The 14,922-nt window shown below is 37.3% G+C and overlaps 1 protein-coding gene and 1 long non-coding RNA gene across 3 annotated transcripts in view; one reads left to right on the top strand and one right to left on the bottom strand.

The window, feature by feature from the left end:
* Positions 1-14,922, bottom strand: part of LOC307183157 — a 248,489-nt gene that overhangs the window by 89,160 nt on the left and 144,407 nt on the right. The gene's annotated exons all lie outside the window — the stretch shown is intronic.
* Positions 1-14,922, top strand: part of C6 (complement C6) — a 93,766-nt gene that overhangs the window by 31,242 nt on the left and 47,602 nt on the right. The window contains exons 7-8 of the mRNA XM_079915266.1: positions 205-445; positions 5,684-5,806. Of these exons, the coding sequence (XP_079771392.1) occupies positions 205-445; positions 5,684-5,806 (364 nt within the window). The remainder of the gene's footprint in view (positions 1-204; positions 446-5,683; positions 5,807-14,922) is intronic.

The following is a 14,922-nucleotide window of genomic DNA, read 5'->3' as shown; positions in this document are numbered from 1 at the left end:
TTTTGAACATCTGAGGAAGAGGTACTGGAAAAAAATAAAATGAAAATTATCATTTTGTCTGTGGGAACATGCAATGGAGAGTTAACAATTGTTGTGATGCTGTGGTTAGAATGAAGCTGATGGTAAACATTTAATGCTTGATCCCTCAAGCTTTCATTACCTTTAATAATCTTTTTTTTTAATCCTTTCTCCTCTTCCATTTAGGATTCCAGTTTTATTAGGATCCATAAAGTGATAAAAGTCTTAAATTTCACAATGAAAACTAAAGATCTGCAGCTTTCTGATGTCTTTTTGAAAGCACTTAACCATCTGCCTCTAGAATACAACTCTGCTTTATACAGCCGGATATTTGATGACTTCGGGACTCACTATTTCACCTCTGGCTCCCTGGGAGGCGTGTATGGTCTCCTCTATCAGTTTAGCAAGGAAGAACTAAAGAACTCAGGTTCGCTTTCTTCAACCTTCATTTTTAACTGATAAGATAGTGTGCAATACATTTTTCTCTTTCTCTATCCTTTTAGTTCTTCTTTATTGACTTTATTTCGACCCTGCTTTATTTCCAAAATGATATGAAGAAAAACCAAAAAGTACACACTCAAGGAAATAAAATAGAAATAGAAAATTCAGACAAAAAGAAGAAGGAAAAATAAATAGGCTTCACCTCTTTGGGCATCAGTTTTGACCCAGAATTTCCTGACATTAAGACTATCATAAGCTACTTAGTAGTGGTAAACTAAAGAGAGATGCATGCCATCACCTCAAGGAAAACAAAATTTTTCTTGGAACTAAACTCTAGAAGATAATTTACTTATAGCAATTTTATAGGAGATAATAATTTTATAAAACTGTAATTACAGCAAATCCACTGGCAGTCTTTTTTCTTTCTTTCTTTCTTTTCTTTTTTTTTCTTGGCCAAGCAGCTTTTGGAATCTTAGTTCCCTGACTAGGGATTGAACCCAGGCCCTCAATAGTGAAAGCGCAAAGTCCTAGCCACTGGACTAATTCTTTTTCTTTTAATGATTTTAACCGAAAGTCAAGGGCAAAGGATGAAAAGCAATTAAGGACTTGACAAGGGACTAAGTTAATATGGGCCAGATATGCACCTACTGGTGACAAAACTTGAAACCAGATGGGAAGCACTTTCATTTGAGGAAAGATTGCAATTTTATATCTTGGGATATAATCAGTGATATTTTTCTGCTTACATATAAAATAACAATATAAACCTTGGTTTAAAAAATAAATCTTGGGGCTTCCCTGGTGGTGCAGTGGTTGACAGTCCGCCTGCTGATGCAGGGGACACGGGTTCATGCCCTGGTCCGGGAAGATCCCACATGCCGCGGAGCGGCTGGGCCCGTGAGCCATGGCCGCTGAGCCTGCGCGTCCGGAGCCTGTGCTCCACAACGGGAGAGGCCACAACAATGACAGGCCCGCGTACCGCAAAAAAAAAAATTAAAAAAATAAAAAATAAATCTTGCTTTCTTATTATCCTAGATTGCCAATATTAATTACTATTACTTAAGTACCTTTGTATAAATTTTTCAGGCTCCTGTGTGAAATTTTTCAGGCTCCTGTGTGAAATGACACAGCATCCTTGTGCTGCTTCTATCTTGAGAACATGGTTAGGAAATTGTATAATAACCAGAACCCAACTGACAGATTCCCCTAAATAAATCAGAATTCTTGATCATTTTTTTTTTTTTTTGCAGTACGCGGGCCTCTCACTGTTGTGGCCTCTCGCGTTGCGGAGCACAGGCTCCGGACGTGCAGGCTCAGCGGCCATGGCTCACAGGCCCAGCCGCTCTGCGGCATGTGGGATCTTCCCGGACCGGGGCACGAACCCGTGTCCCCTGCATCGGCAGGCGGACTCTCAACCACTGTGCCACCAGGGAAGCCCTGATCATTTAACTTTTATACAAAAGAAATTAAGAATTTATTTTAAAAAACACCAAACCAACTCTGAGGTCAATAGAGTTTCAATCCTTCTGTTCTTATATCTCATTATGGCAAATGGTAATGTTTAATGGGGCTTCCCTGAGTCCTTCTAAACCTTAATTGATCAGATGTCCATCATGATCTGCTTTTTAAGAAAGGAGATGGGATAAATGTCTTTGAGAAAGATTTTCAGTAAGAAGGTCTTCAAAATTTTTTGCCTGACAGAGTTACTGAAATCCAAAAGACTTATGCGGTGATGGGCTTTCCACACTGCCTGCCTCTTATGTTTCCTTACAGTTATCCTTTCCACTGGAGCAATGTTTGCTTGATGAATTTAATCAACATTTATGATGAGCAAAAATCGTTTGGGGAAGTCTCTGGCCCTTGACTTGGCTTCATCTCACCCTTGGGATAAAATTATTCTGGTCACTGCTGCTGTAGCCAAGAATAATTTCTCACTTGATAAGCTATACTCATCATGCATTCACAGCAAAGCCTCTAAAGGCTTAGAGTTCAGGTCAGTTAAAGAGCTATGTGAATCTTTAATCAACCATCCAGCATTTTAATAGTTGAAGCCCCATAACAAAAATGAAGAGTGATGAGTTATACTTCCTGAAATATTCTCACCTTCCATCTTTTTCTCTTTAAATAAAAACAGAGACTTCAGACACAGAGCCACACATAATAAGAGAAAGAAAGGGAGTTTGAGATATGATATAAAACTGGAAATATATAACCATACACACCTATGTGTACACACACACACACACACACTATATATATACATAGTATTTATAGTATGTGTATATATTTAATATATTAAGATATATATCCTTATATTCAATATTTTTATATGTAATATATATTCTTATAGTCATTAAATATGTGCATTTCCATGTATATATATACTTCTCTGAGTCACAATAATAATATTGGAGCTCAATTTTAATTGTGGTTAAGATGAAGCTCACTCAGGCAGAAACAAATCTCAATAAAATGGAATTCTCCAGTAGGTGTGCTTACCTGTTTTTGCCCACTCTTCAGATGAATACATATTCTGGCCTCCTCCCTTTTCCCTCTTTTAGTCCTTCTCCCCTTACTTCTCAATAATGTAGAGTTAGAGTTTAGGCTTAGTTTTTATTTGCTCTATTCAATAAGAATTATTTGCTTTATTCAATAAGAATTATATCCCTTGTCATTATTTTTTTAAATGACTTGAATACTTCATAGTACTTTCTCTAGTGCAAGAAGAATAAAACAAAATTAAATTGCTTTTTATTTGCATCCCTTGATTTATTCCTCTACTGCACAGTGTCCCATAGTCAATTTAAAACCTTGAATAAAAGTTGGAATTGCTTCAGCGTGCAAGGTGAAAAGAATTTCAGGAATACAGAGACAACATTAAACAATTAAAATATCATGTTATACAAGATGGGAATTTTAAAGTCCTTTGACTGGGAAGTCATTTTCTGCTCTGAATTAGAGGGGAAAAACTATACACCCCACTATTTATCAGTATGACTTTTTTTTTTTTTTTTTTTGGTACGCGGGCCTCTCACCGTTGTGGCCTCTCCCGCCGCAGAGCACAGGCTCCGGACGCGCAGGCTCAGCGGCCATGGCTCACGGGCCCAGCCGCTCCGCGGCATGTGGGATCTTCCCAGACCGGGGCACGAACCCATGTCCCCTGCATCAGCAGGCGGACTCTCAACCACTGCGCCACCAGGGAAGCCCCTATCAGTATGACATTTTTGATTGACACTGTTGACCTTTGCCCAGTCAGAGTAGCTGAGGACATTTCTGAAATACTCATCTCTGTGTCACATCAGAGGGACACTCAGGCTTGAGACGGCAAGTGCTTTAGCATCAAGAAACTCCTGTGTCAGTGTAGATATGGGTCAGGCACAAGCTATAGGACATCTTGTGAAGAAGAAAAGGCCGGCACAGAAATTCACTGATAAAGCCTTCCTTGATATTTTGATCACTGCATGACCAACACGATAACTCATAAGAGAGATTAATCATTCAAATCTTTAAGCATTCTCCTATAACCCTCAGCAAATGTAATTAACTTTACAGTTAATTATGTTATAATTAGTGAATTGGTCACATACAATTTAATTTTCACTTATAAATCATAGAAACCTAATGAAAGGATAAGAGTTGTGCACCACAGACGTATTAAGTTCCTCACGTGCCCTAAACATTTGCCTGACCCACTTATAAGAACAATACTACCAGAAGAAAAATGAGTTGTGTTTATTCAGTCTGACCAAAACAGCCATCAAACCAAGAATTCTTTACTCCAACCTGTAATACATCTCTTTGAATGGGTCAAACTATTGAAAGAACGGTGAAGTAGGAAGCCCCATCCCCATCTACTCAGCCTCATTCCTCGTTGATCTGCGCCCTCAGGTTTAAATTTCAGCATCATACTCACATGACACATCCAGCTCTGAAAACATTCTTCCCTGCCTCTTGTAACCTGCAACCCTAAGAATCAGTATCTGATAAACTACTTTGCTTTAAGTTGCTTAAGAGCTCACGTAACAGCTCTATCTCTCATGAGCTTGTATTTTTCAAGGCAATTTTTAACTAAACATCAAAAAAACTGGATTCTAGTTTAGGTGTTTTGGGTACCAGGTCAGGTGACTTGGGGGAAAAAAAAAAAAAGGAAACATTTATTCTTCTCAATTACCCCAGATAAGCAGTACAACTTGGCCTCCAAACAGCCAGACCTGTTTCTCTGTGCTCTGTCCCACTCAATCCCTGACATCCCCATCGGTTTTGAAGTCATTAAGAATAATGGCTAGCATTGGGGTGGAAAAGACTGATTCAGATACCAAAATCTTTAACAAATGATGCTTTGAAGTTTGTTAAAAGATAAGAACAATGAAGACCAAAGGAATTAGAATTGGATGTCCTGAGCTTCAGAGCAACAAGACTTTTAGAAGAGTTATAAAACTGTGGAGTGTCATCCTATGAAAGCAGCACTGGGAAACTAGGAAGATATCAAGCCCAGCTCCAACTCCTAAAGAGGCTGGGAATGAGGCAGCATCAACCTCCCTTGGAGACAACGGTGGAAATATATCAAGTATAGGCTTGAATTAAGATGAGGAGAAAGAGTGAACAGTCATCGAGGACATAAAAGAAGAGTTCATGAGTCAGGAAGTCAGAATTTCTGATAGTAAAATGAAAGGGTTTTGGAGGTAGAAGTGGAGTGAGCAGCTAAGTCAGGGAGAGGAAGCATAGCCAAGTATGAGTATGAGCGTTCTGGGAAGGAGAGGTGACCCATGAGATCTACATTTTAGGTGGTGAACAGGGGAAGAAGTGATATGGACTCAGTTCTCACAGAATCAGCTGTGGTCCCAAAAGAAGGCCTGTCAGCGGGGCACCAAACAGAGCATGTGTTTATCTCTTGACTTGTTGGGCTATACAAGGTCAGTGGCCAGCAGGACAGGAAAGCTTAGAGATTTACTGTGTGTAGGCAACATGGAGACGCCAACATGATCCCCATGGGGGAGACGGCAGGGACTCATATATACCTCTTCTCTTCAGCACGTCCCAGGGCCTGTGAAGGACTGCCTCTGTAGTAAAAGCCATTAATCATTTGAGCTCACGGGAACTGGAGGAGTTGTGTGCTGATATGGAGTACCTGTAGCTCCCCCAAGTGCCCAGAGCCTCATGTTCCTCTTCCCTGAATTCTCCATGGTACATTCTCAGGGTTTTTTGCTTGTATTCCATTTCCTAGGTCTAACGAAGGCAGAAGCCCAAAACTGCATCCGGGTTGAAACAAAGAAACGCTTCCTTTTTTTTACGAAAACAAAAGTGGAAGACCGGTGCACCACTAACAAGCTGTCAGAGAAATATGGAGGTAACAATGCTTTCTCTTAGCAGCTTACCCAGTGCGTCCTGACTGGCCATAATTTAAGTACCATATTGCACATGATTGTGACTACACTATTTTTCACTTTTCATTAGTTTCATTTGTTTGCCTCAGAGCCCTATGTGTGGTGGGGGAAGGGAGCAAATCAAATATTAGTACTACTTAAAAGGGGACATGGTTAAGATTTTCTTTATCTCCTATTTAGTTTGTTTAACTGAATGCACATTTATTGATTCTTCCTATCAGCCAAACTCAGTATTAAGCATTGTAAAGTACAGATGGGCATGAACTAGGTCTTCCAGTCAAGGAACTTACAAAGTAAGGATACATATAGACAACCATTAAAAATACAGAAGATGTAGTACATATATACAATGGAATACTACTCAGCCATAAAAAAGAATGAAATAATGCCATTTGCATCAATGTGGATGGACCTAGACATTATTATACTAAGTGAAGTAAGTCAAAGACAAATACCATATGATATCACTTCTATGTGGAATCTAAAATATGATACAAGTGAACTTATTATAAAACAGAAACAGACTCATAGACATATTATAGAAAACAAATTTATGGTTATCAAATGAGAAGGGGGGTAGAGATAAATTAGGAGTTTTGGATTAGAAGATACAAACTACTATATATAAAATAGATAAGCAAGGTCTTATTCTATAGCACAGGGAACTATACTCAGTATCTTGTAATAAACCATAAAGGAAAAGAATATGAAAAAGAATTATATATGTGTGTGTGTATATATATCCATATATATGAAAAATTGAATCACTCTGCTGTACACCAGAGACTAACAAAACATTGTAAATCAACTATACTTCAATTTAAAAAAAAAAGACAAATAAGTTGTAAGAGAAGTACATTAAAAAAAGCTCAGGCAACAAAGCCAGAAACCTGAGTGCTCTCTTTGATTTCTCCCTCCCTCTTTCTAGCCTCTACATCCAATAAGTAGTCATTCCTCCTCCTTAATATTTCTCCCAGTTCTCCCCAGCTCTTCATTTCCATAGACATGCCTTCCATTCATCATTTCCAACCTGGATTACCACAGAGGCCTCCCAACTCATTCCCTTGCCTCTGGTCTTGCCTTCTTCCAATCTATTCTACACATTTTCTGTTAAAGGAATATTCTCCAAGGCACATCTTACCATGAAACACCCATGCCTTAAACTTGCCATGGTTTCACACAGCCTTGAAGATAGGTTCCTGCCTCTCTCCCTGCCTAGCTAAACTTTATGCAGTCTCTTAAATAAGTCATGCTCTCTTCTGTGCCTTGCCATTATAAATAGCTCCTTCCTCTGTGTAAAATTTTCTTATTTCCTTACTCTTCCTGACTGATTGCTACTTCTGCTCAGAACAAAGGAAATCAGAACCACAAAAACTCCCAAAATATGAAATTTATATGGTCATGGGAGGACAGCCAAGGAACAGATAATAATATCATATTTACTATAATAATAAATAGGTAGTTTTAAATATCAGAGCCTATCAATGGTCTACATGTGGATGCCCATGTTGAGCATAAGCAAAATGAGAGCTGACATGACAACTACACATTTGTATACCTCCCAAAAAAGAACAGTATGCAAACAATCAACCTAGTAATATAAACCAAACAATGTACAGATTCTATACCAGTTTGTCTTGCGATAGAATAATTTAATAAGAATGTGAATTCAGTAAATCAAAAGCTCAGAGATGAAAACATTAAATATAAGAATTAATTGAAAAGGAGGATTTCAAAGCTAAGATACAAAGACAGCAAATATTGAAAAGTATTGCCATTATAGTTATAAATAGACACTGCAACTTCAAAATATAATTGTCTGAAGATAAAATTAATAAAGAAAAATCTAAAGTAATTCATAATGAATGCAGAGAAAAAATCCAGATGTTAACCATTATTAAAGAATATCTAATGGAAATGGAATGACAAATGTAATTCTATAGATGGGAATTAGTGTTCCTGAAATAGAGAGCCCAAGAAATGAAACAGAAAAACTATTTTTAAAAAAATATATAAATAAATATACATATATATATATATATATATAGCCCCTGAAATAAAGGAAGAAATTTGTCTTCATTATTTGTATCAGAAATATTGTTCAAATATACAATTTCAAGACAAATTCTAGTTAATTAACTAAATACAAAGATTTTTAAAATGAATTCAAGTATCCTAGCTGAAAGAACAAGTTCCCTACAGAATAACAACAAAATCTGGCTGGCGTCAGACTTCTTGACAAAATGCAAAGCTACAAGATGATAGAGGAATGTCCACAAATTTCTAAAAGAGAAAAGAAAATGTGTTCATATGTAGAGGTAACAGAAAGATGTCTCAAAACATGAGAGAATTCTGGTAATATTCATTCTTGAATACTTACTGAAAAAAAACTACTGGACTATAAAATCCATCCAACATAGAGATGAGAAAATGTCAAATATGAATTCTAGTTTTCAGCTTGTAGGGACACTGCAAAATCAGAGACTATTGCAATAGTCTCCAAACTGGTTAATCAACTATCAATCCTGCCCAGCTGACACACTGCTAATATTCCTGAATTGTATCAACTCCCCAACCCAAGTTTTTAGTGCCTGGCTTATAGCAGATTCTCAACTAATGCTTATTAATCACACTGACAATTTGCCTAAAAACAGAGACACATTTATGTTGCTTTCTAAAAGCAAAGCACACTTAAGAACATAGATTTGGATGGACTGGTTCAAGATGGCAGAGTAGAAGGACGTGTGCTCACTCCCTCTTGCGAGAGCACAGGAATCAAAACTAACTGTGAAAAATCATTGACAGGAAGACACTGGAACTCACCAAAAAAGATACCCCACATCCAAACTCAAAGGAGAAGCCACAATGAAACAGTAAGAGGGGCGCAATCACAATACAATCAAATCCCATAACTGCTAGGTGGGTGACTCACAAACTGGAGAACAATTATACCACAGAAGTCCACCCACTAGAGTGAAGGTTCTGAGCCCCATGTCAGGCTTCCCAACCTGGGGGTCTGGCAACAGGAGGAGGAATTTCCAGAGAATCAGACTTTGAAGGCTAGTGGGATTTGATTGCAGCACTTCAACAGGACTAGGAGAAACAGAGACTCCACTCTTGGAAGACACACACAAAGTAGTGTGCACATCAGGACCCAGGGGGAAGGAGAAGTGACCCCACAGGAGACTGAACCAGACCTACTTGCTAGTCTTGGAGGGTCTCCCGCAGACGTGGGGGGCAGCTATGGCTCACCATGGGGACAAGGACACAGGCGGTGGAAGTTCTGGGAAGCACTCCTTGGTGGGAGTCCTCCCAGATTAGCCCCACCAAAGAGCCTCTAGGCTCCAGTGCTTGGTTGCCTCAGGCCAAGCAACCAACAGGGAGGGAACTCAGCTCCACCCATCAGCAGACAAGCGGATTAAAGTTTTACTGAGCTATGCCCACCAGATCAACACCCAGCTCTACCCACCACCAGTCCCTCCCATCAGGAAGCTTGCACAAGCCTCTTAGATAGCCTCATTCAACAGAAGACAGACAGCAGAAGCAAGAAGAACAACAATCCTGCAGCCTGTGGAACAAAAACTACATGGACACAAAGATAGACAAAATGAAAGGGCAGGGGCTTCCCTGGTGGCACAGTGATTAAGAATCCACCTGCCATGATATACTTAAAGTGATGAAAGGAAAAAACCTACAACCAAGTTTACTCTACCCGGCAAGGATCTCATTCAGATTCGATGGAGAAATCAAAAGCTTTACAGACAAGCAAAAGCTAAGAGAATTCAGCAACACCAAACCAGCTCTACAACAAATGCTAAAGGAATTTCTCTAAGTGGGAAACACAGAGAAGAAAAGGACCTACAAAAACAAACCCCCAAAAAATAAGAAAATGGTAATAGGAGCATATATATCAATAATTACCTTAAACGTGAATGGATTAAATGCTCCATCCAAAAGACACAGGCTTGCTAAATGGATACAAAAACAAGACCCATATATATGCTGTCTACAGGAGACCCACTTCAGACCTAGGGACACATACAGACTGAAAGTGAGGGGATGGAAAAAGATATTCCATGCAAACAGAAATCAGAAGAAAGCTGGAGTAGCAATACTCATATCAGACAAAATAGACTTTATAATAAAGAATGTTACAAGAAGTAAGGAAGGACACTATGTAATGATCAAGGGATCAATCTAAGAAGACGATATAACAATTATAAATAAATATGCACCCAACATAGGAGCACCTCAATACATAAGGTAACTGCTAACAGCTATAAAAGAGGAAACCAACAGTAACACAATAATAGTGGAGAACTTTAACACCTCACTTACACCAATGGACAGATCATCCAAACAGAAAATTAATAAGGAAACACAAGCTTTAAATGACACAATAGACCAGGTAGATTTAATTGATATTTATAGGACATTCCACCCCAAAACAGCAGATTACATTTTCTTTTCAAGTGCACATGGAACATTCTCCAGGATAGATCACATCTTGGGTCACAAATCAAGCCTCAGTAAATTTAAGAAAATTGAAATCATATCAAGCATCTTTTCTGACCACAACACTATGAGATTAGACATCAATTACAGAGAGAAAAGCATAAAAAACACAAACACACGGAGACTAAACAGTATGCTACTAAATAACCAAGAGATCACTGAAGAAATCAAAGAGGAAATAAAAAAATACCTAGAGACAAATGTCAATGAAAACAGGATGATCCAAAACCTATGGGATGCAGCAAAAGCAGTTCTAAGAGGGAAGTTTATAGCTATACAGGTCTACCTCAAGAAACAAGAAAAATCTCAAATAAACAACCTAACGTTACACCAAAAGGAACCAGAGAAAGAAAAACAAACAAAACCCAAAGTTAGCAGAAGGAAAGAAATCATATAGATCAGAGCAGAAATAAATGAAATAGAAACAAAGAAAACAATACCAAAGATCAATAAAACTAAAAGCTGGTTCTTTGAAAGGATAAACTAAATTGATAAACCTTTAGCCAGACTCATCAAGAAAAAGAGGGAGGGTACTCAAATCAATAAAATTAGAAATGAAAAAGGAGAAGTTACAATGGACATGGCAGAAATACAAAGCATCCTAAGAGATTACTACAAGCAACTCTATGACAATAAAGAGGACAGCCTGGAAGAAATGGACAAACTCTTAGAAAAGTATAACTTTCCAAGACTGAACCAGGAAGAAATAGAAAATATGAACAGACTAATCACAAAGAATGAAATTGAAACTGTGATTAAAAACCTTGCAACAAAAAAAGTCCAGGACCAGATGGCTTCACAGGTGAATTCTATCAAATATTTAGAGAAGAGCTAACACCCATCCTTCTCAAACGCTTCCAAACAATTGCAGAGGAAGGAACACTCCCAAACTCACTCTACGAGGCCACCATCACCCTGAGACCAAAACCAGACAAAGATACTACAAAAAAAGAAAATTACAGACCACTGATGAATATAGATGCAAAAATCCTCAGCAAAATACTAGCAAACAGAATCTAACAATACATTAAAAGGATCATAGACCATGATCAAATGGAATTTATCCCAGGGATGCATGGATTCTTCAATATATGCAAATCAATCAATGTGATACACCATGTTAACAAATTGAAGGATAAAAACCATAATATCATCTCAGTAGACACAGAAAAAAACTTTTGACAAAATTCAACACCCATTTATGATAGAAACTCTCCAGAAGCTGGGCATAGAGGGAAACTACCTCAACATAATAAAGGCCATATATGACAAACACACAGCAAACATCATTCTCAAGGGTGAAAAACTGAAAGCATTTCCTCTAAGATCAGGAACAAGACAAGGATGTCCACTCTTGCCACTATTATTCAACATAGGTTTGGAAGTCCTAGCCACGGCAATCAGAGAAAAAAAAGAAATAAAAGTAATACAAATTGGAAAAGAAGTAAAACTGTCACTGTTTGCAGATGACATCATACTATACATACATAGATAATCCAAATGATGCCACTAGAAAACTACTAGAGCTAATCAATGAATTTGTTAAAGTTGCAGGACACAAAATTAATGCACAGAAATCTCTTGCATTCCTATACATTAACAATGAAAGATCAGAAAGAGAAATTAAGGAAACAATCCCATTCACCATTGCAACAAAAATAATAAAAAACCTAGGAATAAACCCACTTAAGGAGACAAAAGGCCTGTACTCAGACAACTATAAGACACTGATGAAAGAAATCAAAGACGAGACATGTCCTTAGATTGGACGAATCAATATTGTAAAAATGACTATACTACCCAAAGCAATCTACAGATTCAATGCAATCCCTATCAAATTACCAATGGCATTTTTTACAGAACTAGAACAAAAAAATCTTAAAATTTGTATGAAAACACAAAAACCCCAAATAGCCACAGCAATCTTGAGGGGGAAAAATGGAGCTGGAGGGATCAGACTCCCTGACTTCAGACTATACTACAAAACTACAGTAATCAAGACAGTATGGTACTGGCACAAAAACAGAAATATAGATCAATGGAACAGGATAGAAAGCCCAGAGATAAACCCCCACACCTTTGATCAACTAACCTGTGACAAAGGAGGCAAGGATATACAATGGAGAAAAGACAGCCTCTTCGATAATTGGTGCTGAGAAAACTGGACAGCTACATGTAAAAGAATGAAATTAGAACACTCCCTAACAACATACACAAAAGTAAACTCAAAATGGATTAGAGACCTAAATGTAAGATCGGAAAGTATAAAACTCTTAGAGGAAATCATAGGAAGAACACTCTTTGACATAAATCACAGCAAGATCTTTTGTGACCCACCTCCTAGAGTAATGGAAATAAAAACAAAAATAAACAAATGGAACCTAATGAAACTTAAAAGCTTTGGCAAAGCAAAGGAAACTACAAACAAGATGAAAAGACAACTCTCATAATAGGAGAAAATATTTGCAAACGAATCAACAGACAAAGGATTAATCTCCAAAATATATAAACAGCTCATGCAGCTCAATATTAAAAAAAAAAAATTAAAAAATGGGTAGAAGACCTAAATAGACATTTCTCCAAAGAAGACATACAGTTGGCCAAGAGGCACATGAAAAGATGCTCAACATCACAAATTAGTAGAGAAATGCAAATCAAAACTACAAAAAGGTATCACCTCACACCGGTTAGAATGGGCATCGTCAGCAAATGTACAAACAAATGCTGGAGAGGGTGTGGAGAAAATGGAACACTTTTGCACTGTTGGTGGGAATGTAAATGGATACAGCCACTATGGAGAACAGTATGGAGGTTCCTTAAAAAGCTGAAAATAGGATTACCATATGACCCAGCAATCCCACTACTGGGAATATACCCAGAGAAAACCCTAATTCAAAAATACACGTGCACCCCAGTGTTCACTGCAGCACTGGTTACAATAGCCAGGTCACGGAAGCAACCTAAATGCCCATCGACAGACGAATGGATAAAGAAGATGTGGTACATATATACAATGGAATATTACGCAGCCATAAAAAGGAACAAAATTGGGGCTTTTGCAGAGATGTGAATGGACCTAGAGACTGTCATAGAGAGTGAAGTAAGTCAGAAAGAGAAAAACAAATATCGTATATTAACGCATATATGTGGAATCTAGACAAATGGTACAGATGAACCAGTTTGTAAGGCAGAGATAGAGACACAGATGTAGAGAACATACATATGGACACCAAGGGGGGAAAGCGCTGGGTGGGGGGGATGAATTGGGAGATTAGGATTGACATATATACACTAATATGTATAAAATAGGTAACTAATAAAAACCTGCTGTATAAAAGAAATAAAAATTTTTAAAAGAGCTGTGATTTGTCTATTTCTAACCCTGAGCTACTTTGATTAAATCATTTGACTCCAAACTTTTATAATCTGTAATGGTACCATTAAATTTTTTTGAGGATATATCCCTAATATATGTATACTTACTAACAAATGCTTATGAATATATTATTTCTAAAAATACATTATGGACAAAAATAGATACAAGTGTGCAAACAGAAAATATCAAGAGATAATCTATATGAAATAAACAGATTTTTTCCTTGTCTTGCTCATATCATAATGATAATACTTCATAAAATTCCTTAAAATTTTTGATATGTTTTGAGAGTGGCTTGCTGTCAAACTCATGTTGTGATTGATGAGAAGCTTGTGGAAGAAATAGAAGTGTCTGCTCTTCCTTCTATTAGTTGTTTTCCTTATGTTTGCACTGTTGGTATCATCTTCAGTCTGCATTTTCTTTCTGGAATCCTTTTAAGCAATTTATTCACTTGTAAGCGTTCTGTTCAAAGTAGCTAATAGAATAGTAAATAGACTTAACTAGTTCTTTCTTCAGGGTCCCATTCTTAGCATATATAGCTCTTACCAGTGTCAATCCATTTATGACATATATCAATCTGCATATCAGAGTCACTGTCAATAGGTATATGATATATTGGCAAATAATAATTTCTCCCTTATTTTATTTGAAAATTAAATGCAAAAAAACTCTAAAAATTTCTTCTTATACCCCTCTTAAGCAGCTCACTTTGAAAAGGACCATACTTTTTTCATAGAGAGAGTATTTCACCCATTGTTCTAATCATCCTAGACTCTGTTACTGTAGAATTTCTAAACAGTTGGGGGCATAGCTGATCCTTACTGACACTCCAGAACAGACACCAGATTAATGCCATTAACTATTACCCATATCACTAGCCTCTTTCCCATTTGATTTTATTTCTCACTATAATTTCTTATTACTCAGTTCCTACCCATATTAAAGACACCATTAGTTAAGAGGAATAGTTTTGAAAATTTATATGAAAGATCTGTGCTGTATAGAGTAAACGCCAGTACCTCTAAAGCAACATTGTGCCAACTTTTAACTTGAGATTTAATTTTTTTTTTGGTTAGTTGTACTTTTACTCCTATCTTTAAGCTTAAAGGTATTCTATCAACATTTTTCTGTAATTGTAGTCAGTTATGGCATGGCAGTCAACTGATTGGGTACCAGAAACCATGTGGT

Source organism: Stenella coeruleoalba, assembly GCF_951394435.1.
Source record: "Stenella coeruleoalba genome assembly, chromosome: 3".
Lineage (NCBI taxonomy): Eukaryota > Metazoa > Chordata > Mammalia > Artiodactyla > Delphinidae > Stenella > Stenella coeruleoalba.
Note: the sequence above shows the minus strand (reverse complement) of the source record. Positions and strands in the feature narration are given on the sequence as shown.